General features: G+C 35.0%; 1 protein-coding gene across 2 annotated transcripts in view; it reads left to right on the top strand.

Annotated features, from left to right (window-relative positions):
* Positions 1-17,567, top strand: part of LOC144958350 (collagen alpha-5(VI) chain-like) — a 33,400-nt gene extending 15,833 nt beyond the window's left edge. For both annotated transcript variants that reach the window (XM_078890306.1, XM_078890296.1), the window contains 16 exons: positions 321-350; positions 1,111-1,131; positions 2,456-2,589; positions 3,326-3,463; positions 5,025-5,153; positions 6,560-6,716; positions 8,557-8,586; positions 9,047-9,183; positions 9,803-9,900; positions 10,943-11,111; positions 12,782-12,938; positions 13,470-13,599; positions 14,129-14,284; positions 14,879-15,008; positions 15,360-15,507; positions 17,427-17,567. In XM_078890306.1, the coding sequence (XP_078746432.1) occupies positions 321-350; positions 1,111-1,131; positions 2,456-2,589; positions 3,326-3,463; positions 5,025-5,153; positions 6,560-6,716; positions 8,557-8,586; positions 9,047-9,183; positions 9,803-9,900; positions 10,943-11,111; positions 12,782-12,938; positions 13,470-13,599; positions 14,129-14,284; positions 14,879-15,008; positions 15,360-15,507; positions 17,427-17,470 (1,808 nt within the window). In that variant the 3' untranslated portion in view covers positions 17,471-17,567. The remainder of the gene's footprint in view (positions 1-320; positions 351-1,110; positions 1,132-2,455; positions 2,590-3,325; positions 3,464-5,024; positions 5,154-6,559; positions 6,717-8,556; positions 8,587-9,046; positions 9,184-9,802; positions 9,901-10,942; positions 11,112-12,781; positions 12,939-13,469; positions 13,600-14,128; positions 14,285-14,878; positions 15,009-15,359; positions 15,508-17,426) is intronic.

The raw sequence follows: 17,567 nt of genomic DNA, 5'->3' as shown, positions 1-17,567 counted from the left end.
ACATAAATATAAGCACCAAGGTCGATGACATAAATTAAATGAGTGTTAGAGTAATCAGGATGTTTGTTTTTTCTTTTTGTAACCATGTCATGTACCGACAATGGGAAACATCGTTACTCAAGTTAATACCTTGAATGATGTCTTGCTTTTTCAAATGATCTCCTACCTCGTTATTATTATTATTATTATTATTATTATTATTATTATTATTATTATTATATTATTATTATTATTATTATATTATTATTATTATTATTATTATTATTATTACCATTTTGATAACTGAAATATTAAATGATCTTATTTTATTTTGTTTCCAGAAATTGACGCTGTTGCGCCTTTTGTTCCAAGTAAGCTATTGTTTTAGTTTATTTTTTATTATCTTACTTTCAAACTTAAGGTCGTAGATATTTGTTCGCCTAAGAAATTTCAACACAAAGCACATAATTTGTTTTATGCATTTGTATAACGATAATATCTATTTGTAGAATCTAATGTAAGAACAGGTCGATTTATTTGAGATTCATCACATCAGTCTCATGTTATATTAGAATTAAACAATTAATTTAAAGGATAAATTAAGTTTAAAATGTTTTTAGATTTAAAAAAGACGATTGTTATAAATAAATTTTATAAGTTCTCGTGAGTTAAAAATAGATTTAACCAAATATCCAACTTCTAATTCAACCTAATATTATAGCTGTGTTGAGGGAATGGATCATATTGATACATGGTCATAATATGACATTTACCCGACAAAATAAAAGGATTTTATCAAGTATAGGGTTTTCATAATCTCTTAACAAAACCATATTATGGACACCTCTCATGTGATATAACAATAATATGATTGATATAACAATAAATTGCATTTCTCCAGATTACATGATGTGCTGTCATAATCACGTTTGTGGCGTTCTGAGTTTTCATGAGGCTTAATAAGATTAAATTAAAGATAATGTATAGCAATTACCCAATTTGCTACATTTGTCAATAAATAATTGACAGTTCTTTTGCCCTGCGACGATCATTATTATAAGCGTAAATTTTGGAGACCAGCATCTTTTGATTTAAGATAACATAAACTATGTTTACTTTTTTCTCTTTCAGCGCCAGACCCAGCGACATCTAGTAAGTACGCATCGATAAGTTCAATATTTTAATTGGGAAATAATAGTTTTGAATAAATTATAAATTCGATGCATTCTTTACACACCATATATAGTATTTCAGTTCTGGTTAACATATTAAGGTATTACCTCTTTAGAATACGGAAGTTAAGAGGAGTTGGCGTTGTGCCATTTTTCGAAGCTTACTGATTCAAACCGGTTTATCAGGATATCGGTTTGGTTTCCCTTGAGCTCTTACTTTCGGCCCTGGAGTATGACTTACACCGGGGTCATATTGGCCTCAAACCGACTACTGATAGGCCATGGCAGGACTGCTGTAAACATGCATCAATGAGGTCTGAGAGAGTCAGCCGACTGTCCCCACTGTCAGGGAACGCCACAGACAGCAGACACATAATCCTACATTGTCCTGTGATGATTCGAGGCTGTCCTCAAATGCGGTGACTAATTTAAAGACTAACTGGAGACATCCAGCGTGGAGATCAAGCCATATGCTACAACTGCATATTGGCCTTTTCCCAGCAATCATATTATGATCTTTGGAGCCAGGTTTTATTCCAATTTATACGGCTTTGAAAGGATCGTTACAATTGTTTCCAAGTGTTTGGATGGGAGATTAGTCTTTTGCAAAATGCTTCCATTCAAATTAAAAAAAGACCGTGCTACCTTATCACTGTGTGTGGATTGGAAATTCAGAAAGAAGTTTGGACTACAACTAAGATACGTAGTGGCCCCTTTGTGAGAAGAGTGCTCTACATTTTGAGCTATCAGACGCCTATCGAAATAAACCCTAAAGACAAAATGTTGAGTTGAGTAAACATATTCCGTTTTATATGATACAGACATAGCGTTAAATGGTAAATAATTTTATTTTTAGAATGTCTGATAAAAAAAAAACAATGTTAAAGAAGCAAAATAACTATTTTTGAATTCTGACAAAACACCTTTTTTATTGTTGGCCATAACATTTCAAGACATTCCGACCATTTTCAGGTCATCTTTATATAGATATATAAATTAAAAGTTTTATGGCCAAAATGTCAAAACGTATTTCAATCTCAACTTTACTGCTGGACTCTGAAAAACCGCATGTTACCAAGTTGGGCCAGAAAACTCTATATGTAAATACTGACCGACTGAAATGAACCTCATCCTGCCAAAAACCTTCATACGTCGGACTTCTGAGGGTCATTTTAAACGATCGATATTTGAAGGACAATTCGCCGGGCAAAATTTTTTTAATGTTTTTTTTTCAGAGTACTGTTGTTTAGGTTGTGATGAATAGAATGCTATAATTCTTTTTTTTTTAATCTACTCCCATACAGACTGTAGCCAACCAGCTGATTTAGTGTTCGTCCTTGACTCATCGGGTAGCGAAGGGCCAACTAACTTTAGAAAACAGCTTTACTTTGCAGGCAACATCACACAAAAGCTGAAAATAGGACCCAATGATGTCCAGGTACCGCATTTGACCCGTCCCTGTCATTGTTTTTAAATTTTTGTTTGCTTGTAGCATTATCATAGTATGAAATGAGATATCAGTGTCTATAGGGAGCCATATTGATTCAAAAACTATATAGTATTACTTCTTTTTAAGTAAAATATCTGCTAGCCTTCAGTTATTGGAAGCATGTAATTTCAAATTAAGTAATATTGTTTGATGTATTTTTTTATATGGTGTTTGTGGTTTGATTGTGTGTGTTTCGTCTACAATTAAGCAATATCAAGCGTGCTCAGTAGCTAGACTGATGACAATGATTACAAAATTCTGGCCCTAGTGTTGTGTTCTTGTATAAGGCATGTAACAGGCATTACCTTACTCAACTCAGATGAATATGAGTACCTAGCTATAAGCAGTGACGTCAGCATTAATGACTATCGTCATCTTCATCAACATCATCACCATTAACATCATCATCATCATCATCATCACCATCATCATCATCATCATCATCATCATCATCATCATCATCATCATCATCATCATCATCACCATCACCATCACTATCACAATCACCGCCACAACCACATCAACCACCGTTACATCCATATTTTTGAACCTGCTTTGTGTCAGAGACGTCTTTGAGCGAGTCTCGACTTCTGAATGGGGACTTTAAAATCAAACGTTAACTTTCATTTTGCACTGAACACTTGAGTAGCAAATGGATTGCATTGTATGTATTTTTTTACCCTAGGTGTCACTGCTGGCCTTTTCCTCATCCACACACAATATCTTCTTCCTCGACCGATACGACAACAAATATGATGTACTCGACGCTATATTGCGAACTCCATATTATTCTGGACAAACCTACACGGATGAGGCTTTAATGGTAAGTGGCTCATAGGTTTGAATAGTCTGATGTCACGTCCGCCCAACAACCAGCAGCTTGGTTCTAAGCAAAGAAAATCGGTACTTGTTATTCTTCATCCGGCCTAGGACTTTTTTACATGTCTAGTGATCAGTCGGAATGTATAAAAGTCAAAACATGTTCAGATGTATGATGTTTTTCTCCCCTGGATACACGTTTACGCTCGTCGGAGAAGTATTTCAAAAGGGCATTCGCCATTGTTCCGATAGTTTAGAACCAGTTACTAAGTTACTATGCGTCATTACGAGTGAAAAGTGGCGTCACGACTGTTGAAGCCTATTGCCCTAATCTGATAACCGAATGAGATTAAAGGGTTGATTTGGCATTGTTGTTATGGACAATATTATGCGTTGGGTTTAGAGAATTTCCATAGCAACAATGAGTGAGTCCATAACGATTTGGGTATCAAACCTGCAAATAAGTACACGTAGATGAGCGGATATTCAGTTTATTTTTTAAAATACTCAAGTAGGTGGACAAATGAGCATTGTAGTAAGAAAAATTCGATCTTACGTTCGGAATTTAAAACAAAAACAAACTACAGTGTAAGAATCGTAGCTTGTGCCCCTTTCTCGGGAAAACCCGATTTTAACATAGCCTTACAGCAAAAATATTACGAGGCGCCCTTATGATATTTTTCTTTTTTAATATAAAACGTAACATATACATATGGGATATAAAAGGGATTTGAAGCGCATTGAGCTGGGGTTCCCATGCGGATGCACTTTATTTTATTATTACAATCATTTATGGTTTCAACGTTGATTTGATCTATCTATTTATTTATTTCTCCTTTAGGACTATTTACTTTTCAAAAACCTTATAATCGATTTCCTGTAATTTTATGTCTTCCTTTGTTTTCTTCTCAAATTAAATGTCAACCTGTACCAATTATGTATTGAAGATTTATGTTCAATAGATTCTTGCTCGATATACTATTGACATAATATAATACCATCATATACAAGTTCTCAAAATATAAGTATTATAGACTTCAAATGTCTAGGCTAAAAGTGAATTTGTCTAAAAGGTATTTTACTATCAAACCGTCGGATCATGTTACATTTGCTCACTTTTGCGTTTTCTAAGAAACGAAAGGAAATTTATTGAAAATAAATGCCATATAATTGCAAAGTGCTGTTGCATTCATGATCTCCGCTGTCAAAATTGTATCAACAATTTATAGACATAGGAACCGTACGGTTTCCTCCATAATTGATTATATTAAAAGTGTTTGCGCCTACTTGTTTTTATTCATAAATTACTGCTACTGCTACTACTACTACCACCACCACAACTACTACTACTACTACTACTACTACTACTACTACTACTACTACTACTACTACTACTACTACTACTACCACCACCACAACTACTACTACCACCACCACAACTACTACTACTACTACTACTACTACTACTACTACTACTACTACTACTACTACTACTACTACTGCTACTACTAATACAACTTCTAGTACTAATTATACTATTACTTTTACTTCTATTTCATTCACAGTTTGTGCGACTACAGACCCTATCGACGCTGCATGGACGCCGCCTTGGAGCCCAACCAATTGTCATTGTTCTTACAGATGGACGTTCCACGGACAAGACTCAAACTCTCGCAGAGGCTCAACTATTACAAGTAAAATTCATCATCGCATGTTTTAATATCGATTTCCTCCTTATTCTTCTCTTCATCCTTTTTCTCTTGCTACTCCTTATCCACCTCTTCCTCCTCCTCCCCTTCATCCTATTCATCTTATACGTTCTTCTTCTTCTTCTTCTTCTTCTTCTTCTTCTTCTTCTTCTTCTTCTTCTTCTTCTTCTCTTCTTCTTCTTCTTCTTCTTCTTCTTCTTCTTCTTCTTCTTCTTCTTCTTCTTCTTCTTCTTCTTCTTCTTCTTCTTCTTCTTCCTTCTCCTCACTCCTCCTCCTCCTCCTCCTCCTCCTCCTCCTCCTCCTCCTCCTTCTTCTTCTTCTTCTTCTTCTTCTTCTTCTTCTTCTTCTTCTTCTTCTTCTTCTTCTTCTTCTGCTACTACCACTACTACTACTACTACTACTACTACTACTACTACTACTACTACTACTACTACTACTACTACTACTACTACTACTACTACTACTACTACTACTACTACTACTACTACTACTACTACTACTACTACTACTACTACTTTTTCAATTATTACTACTACTTCTTCTTCTTCGATGGCTACTACTACTACTACTACTACTACTACTACTACTACTACTACTACTACTACTACTGCTGCTGCTGCTGCTGCTGATACGACTACAACAACTACTTCTTCTTCTTGTTCTTCTTGTTCTTCTTCTTCTTTATTATTACAATGATAGATTAAGCACACAGCATTGACCTTGAAATTTCTAAATTTGACTGTTGGCCAATTATTAAACCCCTGTATGACGAAATTAGAATATGTACATTTTGTTATTCGTGGTGACTCTGGAGTGAACCAGTTATCATGAACTCTTGACAGTAAACCGTTCTATATTGTTTTAAAAGCTGCATTGAATACATTTATAAAGTAATAACCACTTTCAAATGCATGCTTCACTTGATAACTTGAGTTTTGGGCCGTCACAAAGATTGATGCTGCTTTTCTTGCACCATCCTACAGGTTCTTTACAATTTCAGTGACAGATTCTCAGAATCTATGACAGCTGTTCACAATTAACAGGCATATGCGACTCACCGTGTCGTTAAAGTATTATGTCGGAATGGGCCAGATGACGAGGTGTCAAGGATGATGATGTTGATGATGATGATGATGATGATGATGTTGATAAAGGTGATGATGACAATTATGATAATGGTGGTAGAGATGGTGGTGGTAGTGGTGGTTCTTGTGGTGATGGTTCAGGCAGTGGTGGTTGTTGTGGTAGTGGTGCTTGTATAGTGGTAGTGGTTGTGAAGGTTGTGGTGGTGGCGGTGGTGATGATGATGATGAGGATGATGATGATGATGATGATGATGATGATGATGATGATGATGACAACTTAAATATAGATTATATGTATGACTCCAGGCAACAGGAGCTGTGGTCATCGCCATCGGTATAGGAGGTAATGCAGATGATGCCGAATTAAGCGCCATTGCTTCTGACCCCGCCCACAAGTTCAATGTCAACAGTTTCGACTTCTTGTATTCAATTCAACAGCAAATCTTGCAAGAGACATGTGAAGGTGAGAACTACACATCTAATCATAATATAACTGTGTACTTAAACTTTTGTAACAATCTTATATCGACATTATTCATTTGCTCTATTGATTGTATCTGGTACGTATATTTTTTAATGAATTTCCTAGGCAGCAACAACTGCAGATGTTTCTTCAAGTATTAGAGATATTTGTTATAACACACTAAATAGTTCTGACGGAATTTTTATTTAAATAGTCTATCAAGGATACAGTTGCGCCATCAAATATAAACTCCACAATAATTTTTAGAATCAAATCAATAATAGGGCTTTTAAATGGACAAAGTGTTCCTTAAATGCCCATAAAAAAAGAAACAATGTTATATTGTTCATTACACATTGCATATTCTTTTGAGCTAAAAAGGGAGAAACAGATAAAAGATAAGAAGATAAAAAAACCTAGTCATTCCTATGATAGAAATATCATTTATTGTTATATATGTGTTTTAAACCACAAATTTCCCCATCTTGGGTATTTTTAAATGTATTAAAATCTTTAGTATTTTTAGTTTGACATTTCAAACCGTTCCACGTTTTACTATAGGTCAGAGCATCATCCCGTGCACATCTCGCAGGTGGGAGTCACTTTTTTATAGTCGTGTGCAGGGTCACTCCAGTGGTCAGTGAATGACCGTATATCACGATATGACATTTGGACAGTGGTTAATAACATTGTTTTTTCATATTTTGAAGTATTAGTAGTATGAATGTGAATATGTACAGAGCAGTAGAATTTTCACACCAAAATATAAGAAACGTATATATTAAAAACTAATTGACAACTGACTGAATTCGATTTGCACCAATTAAAGTAATGAAAAGTAATACAAAAGACCGTTGTACCTGTGCTAATAACAGTGCCTAACTTTAACTTTCCTATTTGTTTGTTAAATACTAACGAGAGCATGATATTACAATGTGATTGACAGGCATATTATATATAAAGAACACAACAAAATTTCAATGTTTTTTAATTGCATGAATTTTTAATAAATTGAACGAAACTATCTTGGCTTTAAACCAAAGGAAACATTTTAGAATACATTGATTCGACAATGGATTTTAGTTTTAAAGTTCTTTGTACCACAAACCATACTAGTTTTCAGGCAATCATATGCCGGGAAAGGTCTCAGGTTTGAGAGTTTTTGCCAAGATGAGGGCCATGATCATCATAACATATTTCGTGTTTACTTGAAGGAGGCCAACGGCCGTAAAGTCGTTTGTTTTTGTGCTGTTCCCTTATATATGAGTCACATTTACTCACTTTATCTTTCTCTCCATCTTATTGACTCATTTAGTCACCTATAGTTTTCGATATTAAAAAGTCGAGTTTTCTGGTCAATTTTTTCCTCATTACGGCAATTAAGTGATTTCCAATGAAATATTAACGTCTACTTCACATGCTTAGTAGGGATAATCGGCGCTACCACAGTTGATATTTTTTGTTTGTTACTTTTTTAACCGAATGACCGTGAGCACTAGATACACATATTTAGAGATTAAATTCCGTCTCACACATGTTTGAAATATCCCATAAAATAGTATCCACAAGATGGTTAATTCTATAGAGAGAACGGAGATGACGTCACTCTAGTCTTTGATATTGTTTTTGCCATCCAAGTTTATGAGTAATTCTCACTAAACTGTATCAACCAGACTATAAACATTTAAGGTTACACACAGTTTTGTGTGTTGGTCCGTTATATTTCCGGATGGCAATGTTGTGAGCTTTTTAGCAAAGCACATACTATCTATATCCAATTGTGTCACGCCCATACAAATAAAAGATCATTTTTAAAAATCCCTACCTTTTTTCATCACAGGAGGTGGCCCACCACCCACGGCACATCCAGGTAAGTTTTCGTTTCTTGCCTTTGACTGTTTCAACATTTCAACATTTCAACAAGTTCTTGAAGACACAAAGACATTGATGAAGTGATTATTTCAAGTACTCTTGCTTGTTACAATGATATTCAGTATTTTTTTCCCAGGTATTGATTTAGATAGAATAGATAGTAATGTTTGGCATGTAATATGTCTCTGTAATCCAGATGATGATGATGATGATGATGATGATGATGATGATGATGATGATGATGATGATAATGATTATGATGATGACGATGATGATGATGATGATGATGATGATGATAATGATGATGATGATGATGATGATGATGTAGATTAGGAGGAGGAGGAGGAGGAGGAGGAGGAGGAGGAGGATAATGCTAATCATTATGACGTCGACGATAGTAACAATAATTAAAAATCTATGTAATCAGTGGTTACATCGCCTGATTCTCTCGGTTCCAGAATGCGGTGACAAACCAGCAGATATTGTTTTCTTGATGGATGCCTCGTCCAGCGAGGGTCCTCTCAATTTTGAGAAGATGAAATCTTTCATCGCCGATTTCTCCAATCAGTTTGTCATCGGACAGGGACATGTTCAGGTAAAACCATTAAACACAGAACAATGCATTAGAGTCAATTTTTGTTGTTGTGAGTTGGGATATAATTAAGTGATTATAATATTTTCGTTTCAATTTCTCTTTTATTATGTTTGGACTCTCATTAAATCAGATAGGACATTCATAATTGATTTAAAAGATTGAAATCGCGTTTCTTGACATTCTTTTATAAATTGCATTTTTTATATAAAAATTAATGTTCTAATTATCTTATTAACGGCTGAATATAGGAATTATCCTTTAAATGCCTTGTACAATAGTTTATAATTACGAAATCTCACATAGCTTGTATTGTATCATTCACAGACATTATTCACAACTTTGAATGTAAGGGAAAATATATCAATACGACAATGTATAGTCGAACAATACTATCATAGAATACTGAAGTCATTGAAAATTGTTCATGATTGAATGAATCATAAATGTACAAAGTCCATATCATAATGAAATATTAATGGAGAAAATAAAACAAATTTTAAAACTGGTCGTAACAACTGTCTCTGGTGAGTTGTCTATCCGATGTGCCTGTTTACTTGTCTTCTCAACGAACGACATTAATGAAAGCTTGAATTTATTATAGTTTCCCTTTAAATTTCAGATCTCATGTGTGGCATTCTCAACCAGTGTTCATATAGAGTTCGATTTGAATAGCGCCTCAAACAGAAAAGAACTCTTACAGAAAATCACCAACATCAAGTAACTACCCTAAATCTGTGTTCCATACTTAAACGTTTCTTTCTACAATGATTGAGAAATATATGGGAATACAACCACGTCTTATTAGTGTTTTATTTATGGATTATACTGAAGTGCCCATATATGTTCAGTTCTGATGACCGAAAGTAATTATGGGCCTCATTTCACATTGTTGAATTCGACAATAATTTTCATTACAACAATGGGCCCATGACAATTTGGTTTATCATATAACAAATAAGTACCTACACCTTAGACCAAATGCCTGATTGTTACCAAGACCAACTTTCTAATTAATTTTAAGCTGTTGATTCTTATCCATCGTCCGCAATTCTTTAAAGTTTCATAATCTGCTATATTTTTGTTTTCGTTTATTCATAAAAAAATAATGATCATAAAGTAAAGGCTACTTTTACCCCAAATCGAAAAGGTAATTATGTAGTTATTGTCAGGATACAGGTGGATATCTGATTTTCTCTCTCGTCTTTTTAATTCAGTTTTTTTATTTTGCTTTTGTTACTTTTCAAACCACAGACGTGTATTTTAGATTACAATTGATACTCTCCGTCATTTTAATCAGGAAAATCCCTTCAAATAGATGACTGGTTTTAAAAGCATCATCAGTATCAAGTGCTGCTCGATACGTTTTACCTTCCTAAACACACACACACATTCACATTCCAACAAACACTTAAGTCTAAACATGAAATCAAAACGCAGACAAACATAGCGCATGTGCAGAGTATAATATATTAAATAAAACTTTAAATCACTATTAAGATTACAAATACGTTGATGTAAAACAATATATATTTTAACAGTATTCAAAATTTTCAATTGGTGGAGCTTCTCTAATCCCTATGGGAATTAATTCCAGGTACGAGGAGCGAAATTTGAAAACGTTTTTCCATCGTAAAATATATTAATATAATCTGGTTCAATACGTTTTGTTGACCAAGATGGGGATCGTAAAATTATTAGATGGAATATATTATTGTGTTTTAAAATGTCAGATTTGTCGTTTTTAATCTATCTATTTTAGATTCTATGGCGGAACGACAATGACAGACAAAGCTCTTGAAGTGGTTAGAACTCAAGTTCTCACGTCAGCCAGAGGAGCGAGACCCGGAGCAGCAGACACCGTCATTCTCTTGACCGACGGAAGGTCCGTGGTTCCATCCGAGACCAAGAGACAGGCAGATGAGCTGAAGGTAAGATGGTTTTGTTTATCTATTTTGTAACTCACGGTCTCAAAGCGGTGTTATGCCCGGACGAACAGGGTGATGGAAATTTGAATTTATAGCCACAAATGATTAAGTTTGGGTTCATTTCTATTTATCATGGTGGATAAAAATACAATTTCCTGTATTGGAAACCACTACAAGTTTGTATTTCTTATCGGTTTTATTCTAAATTCACTGTGAGAGATTCCATAATACCGTTTTGAGGCGGCAGGCCACTTATGTGTTTTAAAGAGCGTTTGTAACATTTCAGCGCTAGTGGGTAGGATCAGCCTGATATAGATGGAACGAAATTGACATCATTTTTTATTATTGTTTTTAGCCAGCCATTTTTATGAGTAGTTCTCACTAAATTTTATTAATCAGACTATAACTTTTAAGGTTTAACAGTTCTGTGTGTCGATTCGTTATATCCCGCTGGCATATGCTGTGAGTTTTTTTTTACTTATCAGGACAGCAACACTTGTTGTATGGTATGGGATTGACTTAGATGGCTAATAATTATGTAGCAGTAATAGCGTATGGCTACACTTACAAATTCATTTCGTCAACCCGGCTTCGGAAGTCTTCCTCCGCCCTAAGAACTGTTCATATCCACCTGCAAGTTTAGTTTACTGGATAGTGGAGGACGATGTGATCGCTGGTTTCTGGAGCTGCCTGACATTTTCGGCAGGCACCACTGTTCCCAAGTTTCTAGCTGCACATATTTGATGCTTTTATGCAATGTGCTAATAATAATCATGATAGATTAAAAATATTAAAAGTCCATTTACATAGAAACCTTTATTTTTAACAATTATTTTGGCTAGATTCGACCGCCGATTTTAGTTGGGGAGCTGATAGAGTTACAAAAATACCGCGCTCAGAGTCGCTTGACTTTGTTGGAAACCATACTTATCAATCATTTTATTCTTCAGGAATTCCAGCTTTTTTCTACCATCGAGGACTACATATCAGAATTGATGTTATGCGTTTATGTAAAATATTCACAGCATCCGCCAGCTGAATACAACGTACCAATACTTTGAACGTTTATAGTCTGATTGATATAATTCAATGAGAGGTAATCACAACAATAGTTGTCTTAAAACAAAACGCACAAATGGGGGCTCCAAGAATCACCAACATGCCCAAAGTGCAACCAAGCACCACAAGATGCAAACCATCAGAAATTATCTAATTTGTACAATAACAAAGGCTTTTTTTTATGTTGTCATAATGTTGAATGCGTTTCAAGATATTTTGACCCCCCCCCCCCAATACTATACATTGATTTATATTTTTTTATATTTCACATAGTACAAATACCTTGTCAGACGTTGTTTTTCTGTGCATTGCCCAGAAACAAAACTGGAAGGGGGATTTGAAACCATCAACAAATGTGATGATGACTTCGGAACCTGGATTGATACCTTGAATATAGAAGTGTAGCCGAACGATACTACTACTACTATTATTAGTCCTCCGAAGGACTGGTTACTTACATATTTCAAAGGATTTTGTAACCAGAAAAGTAGAAAGTGTGATATCACGACTTTTCTTTTATGTTGATATTGTTTTTTAGTCGAATATCGTATCGATAGGTTCTCCATTCTCTTTATGCTCATCATCTTATTTTATTTTGATTTGTCTGCAAAAAGAAAAATGGTGTCCAGGTTATCACAATTGGAGTTGGCTCGAGTGTCGATGGCAGGGAACTGGAGGCAATCGCATCAGACGTCCAGCACGCATTCAGCGTCATCAACTTTGATGCTCTTAAGACAATTGAATTAGAGCTAGTAGAAACTGCTTGCCAGGGTGAGTAAACTTTGATTAGGTTCTTGTCGAGTTTGGCAACTAAAACACTTCCTTTCCTCGTTGATCAATTAAAAATACGGGTCTAAAAGACAGAGCTCTCGTTTCACGCCCAAAGGGACCGGCATTGATCCCGAGTACTGCAGAGACTTTTTTCTGACTCCTCTGTACACACAGCAGTGATTAGTTGTTGGGTCTGTGAGATATGGCTGAGAGTACTTTGAAATAGACTAGGGTACTATTCAAAGGGTGGCAAGCAATTGCTATTTTCCATCTCGACAGCTGTCAAGCTGTTTTTTAAAATAATGTTATGTTTTCATTGTTTTTTTATTGTTGGCTGAAGAAGGGTTTAAAGACCACAACATTGGTATTTTGTTCTTTTTTAAAACCGTTATATTCAGTATTGTTTATTACTTTTATGTATCAAAGGGCACGTGGACATCGTTTAATCATTGTGGATATTTAAACTATATTGTTTATCTTTTCTTCTAAAAATTTTTGATTTATATAATTTTTCTGGGGTTTTTTATTCAGCCTGTACATCTACTGAAAAGGCTGACATTCTTGTCATTCTTGACTCCTCGTCGGAAGAATCTAGCAAACTTTTCCAGCAAGAAATCGACCTTGTATCCAACCTCGTAAAAGAATTCAAAGTAGGACCACAGTAAGTAAATGGGTGCTTGTAGAAAGCGATTCGAGATTATCGTAAGTTTGGAATTGTATATAGATGCTTCCATTTGGAATTGTATATAGATGCTTCTATTTGGAATTGTATATAGATGCTTCCAAAAAGTGAAAAATGAAGAGGCTCCGGATTTAAACGTGAAAAAAAATTAGTGTATCGGACACACATCCCTTCATCAGTAATAAAACCAGTAAACAAAGAAAATTAAATTGTGTTTGATATAATTATAGTCCCATTGATTGTACATTGATTGTTTTTTCTTTACAGAAAAATTTACGCTCAAAAAAGCATTTTTTAATTATTACAATTTCGAAGGATTTTGATCTTCCTTATAAAATTTCTATTATTGGTACCAATTTTCACTTGAATCCTCCATATAATTCGTGAAGTTAACTCGACCTTTAACAATTGAATGAAATGAAATGAAAACATGGATTATTAGGCCATCTAAAGACACATTATATAGATAGAAAAGAAGATATCAAAATAACCTTCATGTGACCCTTAGGAACGCACAATTCAGTCTGTTGACATTTGCCGATCAGCCCGCCCTGGAGTTCTGGTTTAGAACATATTCCACAGAAGCTGAAATCTTAAATGCGTTACCCAAGGTTATCTACACTCAAGGAGCAACAAACACAGACGCTGCTCTCAAGTTTGCACGGTAAGAATTATATTTTCAGTTGCAACCTTAAAGTTCGTGGTAGTTGTAGTGGTTGTGGTGGTGGGATTAGTGATAGTGATAGTAGTAGTGGTTTTAGTATGTGTATTAGTAGTAGTAGTAGTAGTAGTAGTAGTAATAGTAGTAGTAGTAGTGGTGGTGGTGGTAGTAGTAGCAGCAATATCTATCTTTCTATCTCTTTCTTTCTCTTTCTCTTTTTCTTTCTTTCCATCTTTCTATATCTTTCTCTTTCTTTCTTACTATCACTCTTTATCCCCGTCCCGCCCCCCCCCCTCTCTCTCTCTCTCTCTCTCTCTCTGTCTCGCTCTCTGTCTCTCTCTCTCTCTCTCTCTCTCTCTCTCTCTCTCTGTCTCTCTGTCTGTCTCTCGTAACCTGAAGTTATCGCTTTGAGGCTAGTCACATGTCTTTCCATCTCATGGAATCCTTGCTCTTTATGACTGAAGGTGTTTTTAATCATAATTATTTTTTTCCCCCCCCCCCCCCAAAAAAAAAAAAAAAACCTTCCTCACAAGGGAAAATTATAGAGATTGTCATCTTATTTCAATTTATTTATTCTTATGTTATCTCCCACTTCAGTGCTTACGCCCTCAAATCATTCAACGGGGCCCGCCCAGATGCAAGTCAGTATGTCCTTATTGTGACAGACGGTACCGCTGCCGATCTCAACAATACCATCAGTGAAGCCCAGCTACTTAAGCAAGACGGGGTATATTCTTCTTCTTCTTCTTCTTCTTCTTCTTCTTATTTTATTATTATTATTATTATTATTATTATTATTATTATTAGTATTATTATTAGTATTATTATTATCACCACCATCACCATAATAATTATTGTTACTAGTTGCATCACTGCCTCTGCTCCAAACGTTTTAAAAAATAGGTTTAAATAAAATAAGTTTAATTCAGGGATAAATGATAATTTGAAACAGAAAAAAATATCTCACATTAAAAATGGTTAATAGACCCTGTCATCTATCACCATCATCATTTCTTTCTTTCTTTTTTTTTTTTTAATTTCACATAATTTCTAATCGTCTTTCATACAATACTACCAGGTAACCATCTTGGCTGTTGGCATCGGACAAAATGCCAACAAGGCAGAGCTTGAGAGTATTGCCACTGACTCTAGTCATGTGTTCATTGCCGACAACGCTGACGCCCTCAAAACAATCCACAAAGACATCACGGTCAGGACTTGCAAGAGTAAGTTAACTTTTAGTCCTTATGTTTTTCTGGAGATAGATTGATTTTTTTTTCTGTTCGAGGCGCAAAGGTGAGTCCTTATAAGGCCTCTACCTATATCCACATTTATTTCTTACCATACTCGTATGTCAGATTATATCAGCAATGTCTCTAAGGATTACTCACTGAGCCATGGAGCGCATAAAACATCTACCAAGGAGTTCCACATCTGCTTGTTGGCTACATGGTCACCGATAATGTTATTCCAAGTTAGGCCAGCCTACTTTAAGTTCTTTATCCATGGATCTTCTCTCATGTTTCTTTGGTTCTGTCTCGTGGTGTTTTGCCATTCGCTGTCCAGACGAGTGCAGTTCTTAGTAAAGCAGTTGCCTCCACTCTGGCAACATGTCCAAAACACATTCTGTTTTGCGTCTCTTTATAGTTCTAGCTATGCTCATTGTATCTATAATTCTTTTAAATAAATAATTAAATAAATAAAATTCCCTTTATTCATCCCGGTACCGCTGAGCCACATTCAAATTTTGTTGGGCCAAATAATTCTGAAACTCTTTGGAGGTATCGATTTGTGATGAAACGAGTTGAATTTATGTGTTAATTTCGTTGTCACTTACCAATAATCACTGCCATACAAGAGGACAGTGAGTGATGTCAACGTCTTTCAGCCTCTAATGATTACATGTGTGACTAGTCGTCTCAGAATCTGCTAATATGTCGAAATGGTCGAAATGAAAAAATGGGGTTACACGTCATAATTATAAGAATTGGGAAATCCATTATGGTTTATTCCAAGTCTACGATGACACAGAAAAGAAACCACTCTCTCCAGTGTGGCGGGGTGAACCTGCTACGTTAACTTTTACAGTTCGAGTTTGTTTTGTGTTTTAATGTCTTCCCTGGAGATAGTGGTCTCTTTTCTGTGTCATCATAGTCTTGGAAAAAAACATAATGGATTTCCCAATTCTTATATAGTTATGACTTGTAACCCCATTTTCTTCATTTAGACCATGTTGACACAATAGCAGATAGACGTGGTGGGTCACACATACACATACACATTTAATTTATCTTTAATAGAATAATATTATATTAGTTGGAATTTTTAGATGATGAAATTTGTCTATTGTACGAGATTAAGGAAGAAAAATATTCCAATATCTTGAATTTCTGGATTTAAATTTGAGAAATAATGTTTCCCAAAAAAAAAAAACCAAAAAAAAATCCACTATGACTCTGCTGTTTCTTCCCTGTGCTCTTCACTTATTTCTCACCATTCTAGTGTGTTAAAGAAGTATCTTGTTAGTAAAATCGATGGCCCTAGGGAATCTAATCATATTTACATCTATCAGGCTTATCTTCTTAAGTTTTAAGTGTTGATGTGGGCCTTTTTTAAAAACAAACCTTCGAGCACATTTGGTAGTTAACAAAAAGTAATCCTTCAGAGTCATTATCCCCATGGAACTGGAGTTTACCCTGGTTTTATTAGCTTGAAACGGACAGTAGCACTTGCTTTCTATCCCATGAATAGGACGCTGGTCTATCGTAATGCACTTTCCGCTAGATCTAACAGACCCAGCGGTAGGTAATGCTCTCTATAATTCTGAAAACGCATACTTTGATAATAAATATAAACTCTTGTATTTGGATGGAGTTTAAGACAGTGATAGACGTGTTTTAAAAATGATCAAAGTTAATCAAAAATATAAAATCTTAAAGTTATAGATGTTTTAACTCAAATTTTTAATCAATTAACAAAACGTCTGTGCCCAACTCATGCAACGATTTCCTCGTAAAAATAAGTCTTAAAAATAATTTACTAATGACAGTTTCTTTCCGTTAGTGCCTTTGTCCAAAGTGTTAATTGTACGAAAATAAAATTAATACTATTTTTCTTCTTACTATTGTGTCTTTGTTCTCCATAGGCATTTATGAACAGAGGCCAACAACAGCAGCACCACCAGCTTAAAGGAAACGTAGTGATGTCACAGTTTTAACTAAATGATTTCAAGAAATCCATCCTTAAATTTCAAATTTTCTTAGACTCAATAAAATAGATGATTGTA

The sequence above is a fragment of the Berghia stephanieae genome, chromosome 1 (genome assembly GCF_034508935.2).
Source record: "Berghia stephanieae isolate SIO BIC M18660-M18661 chromosome 1, UCSD_Bste_1.3, whole genome shotgun sequence".
Taxonomy (NCBI): Eukaryota; Metazoa; Mollusca; class Gastropoda; order Nudibranchia; family Aeolidiidae; genus Berghia; species Berghia stephanieae.
The sequence above is the reverse complement of the archived record's forward strand: the minus strand, read 5'-3'. Positions and strand labels throughout refer to the sequence as shown.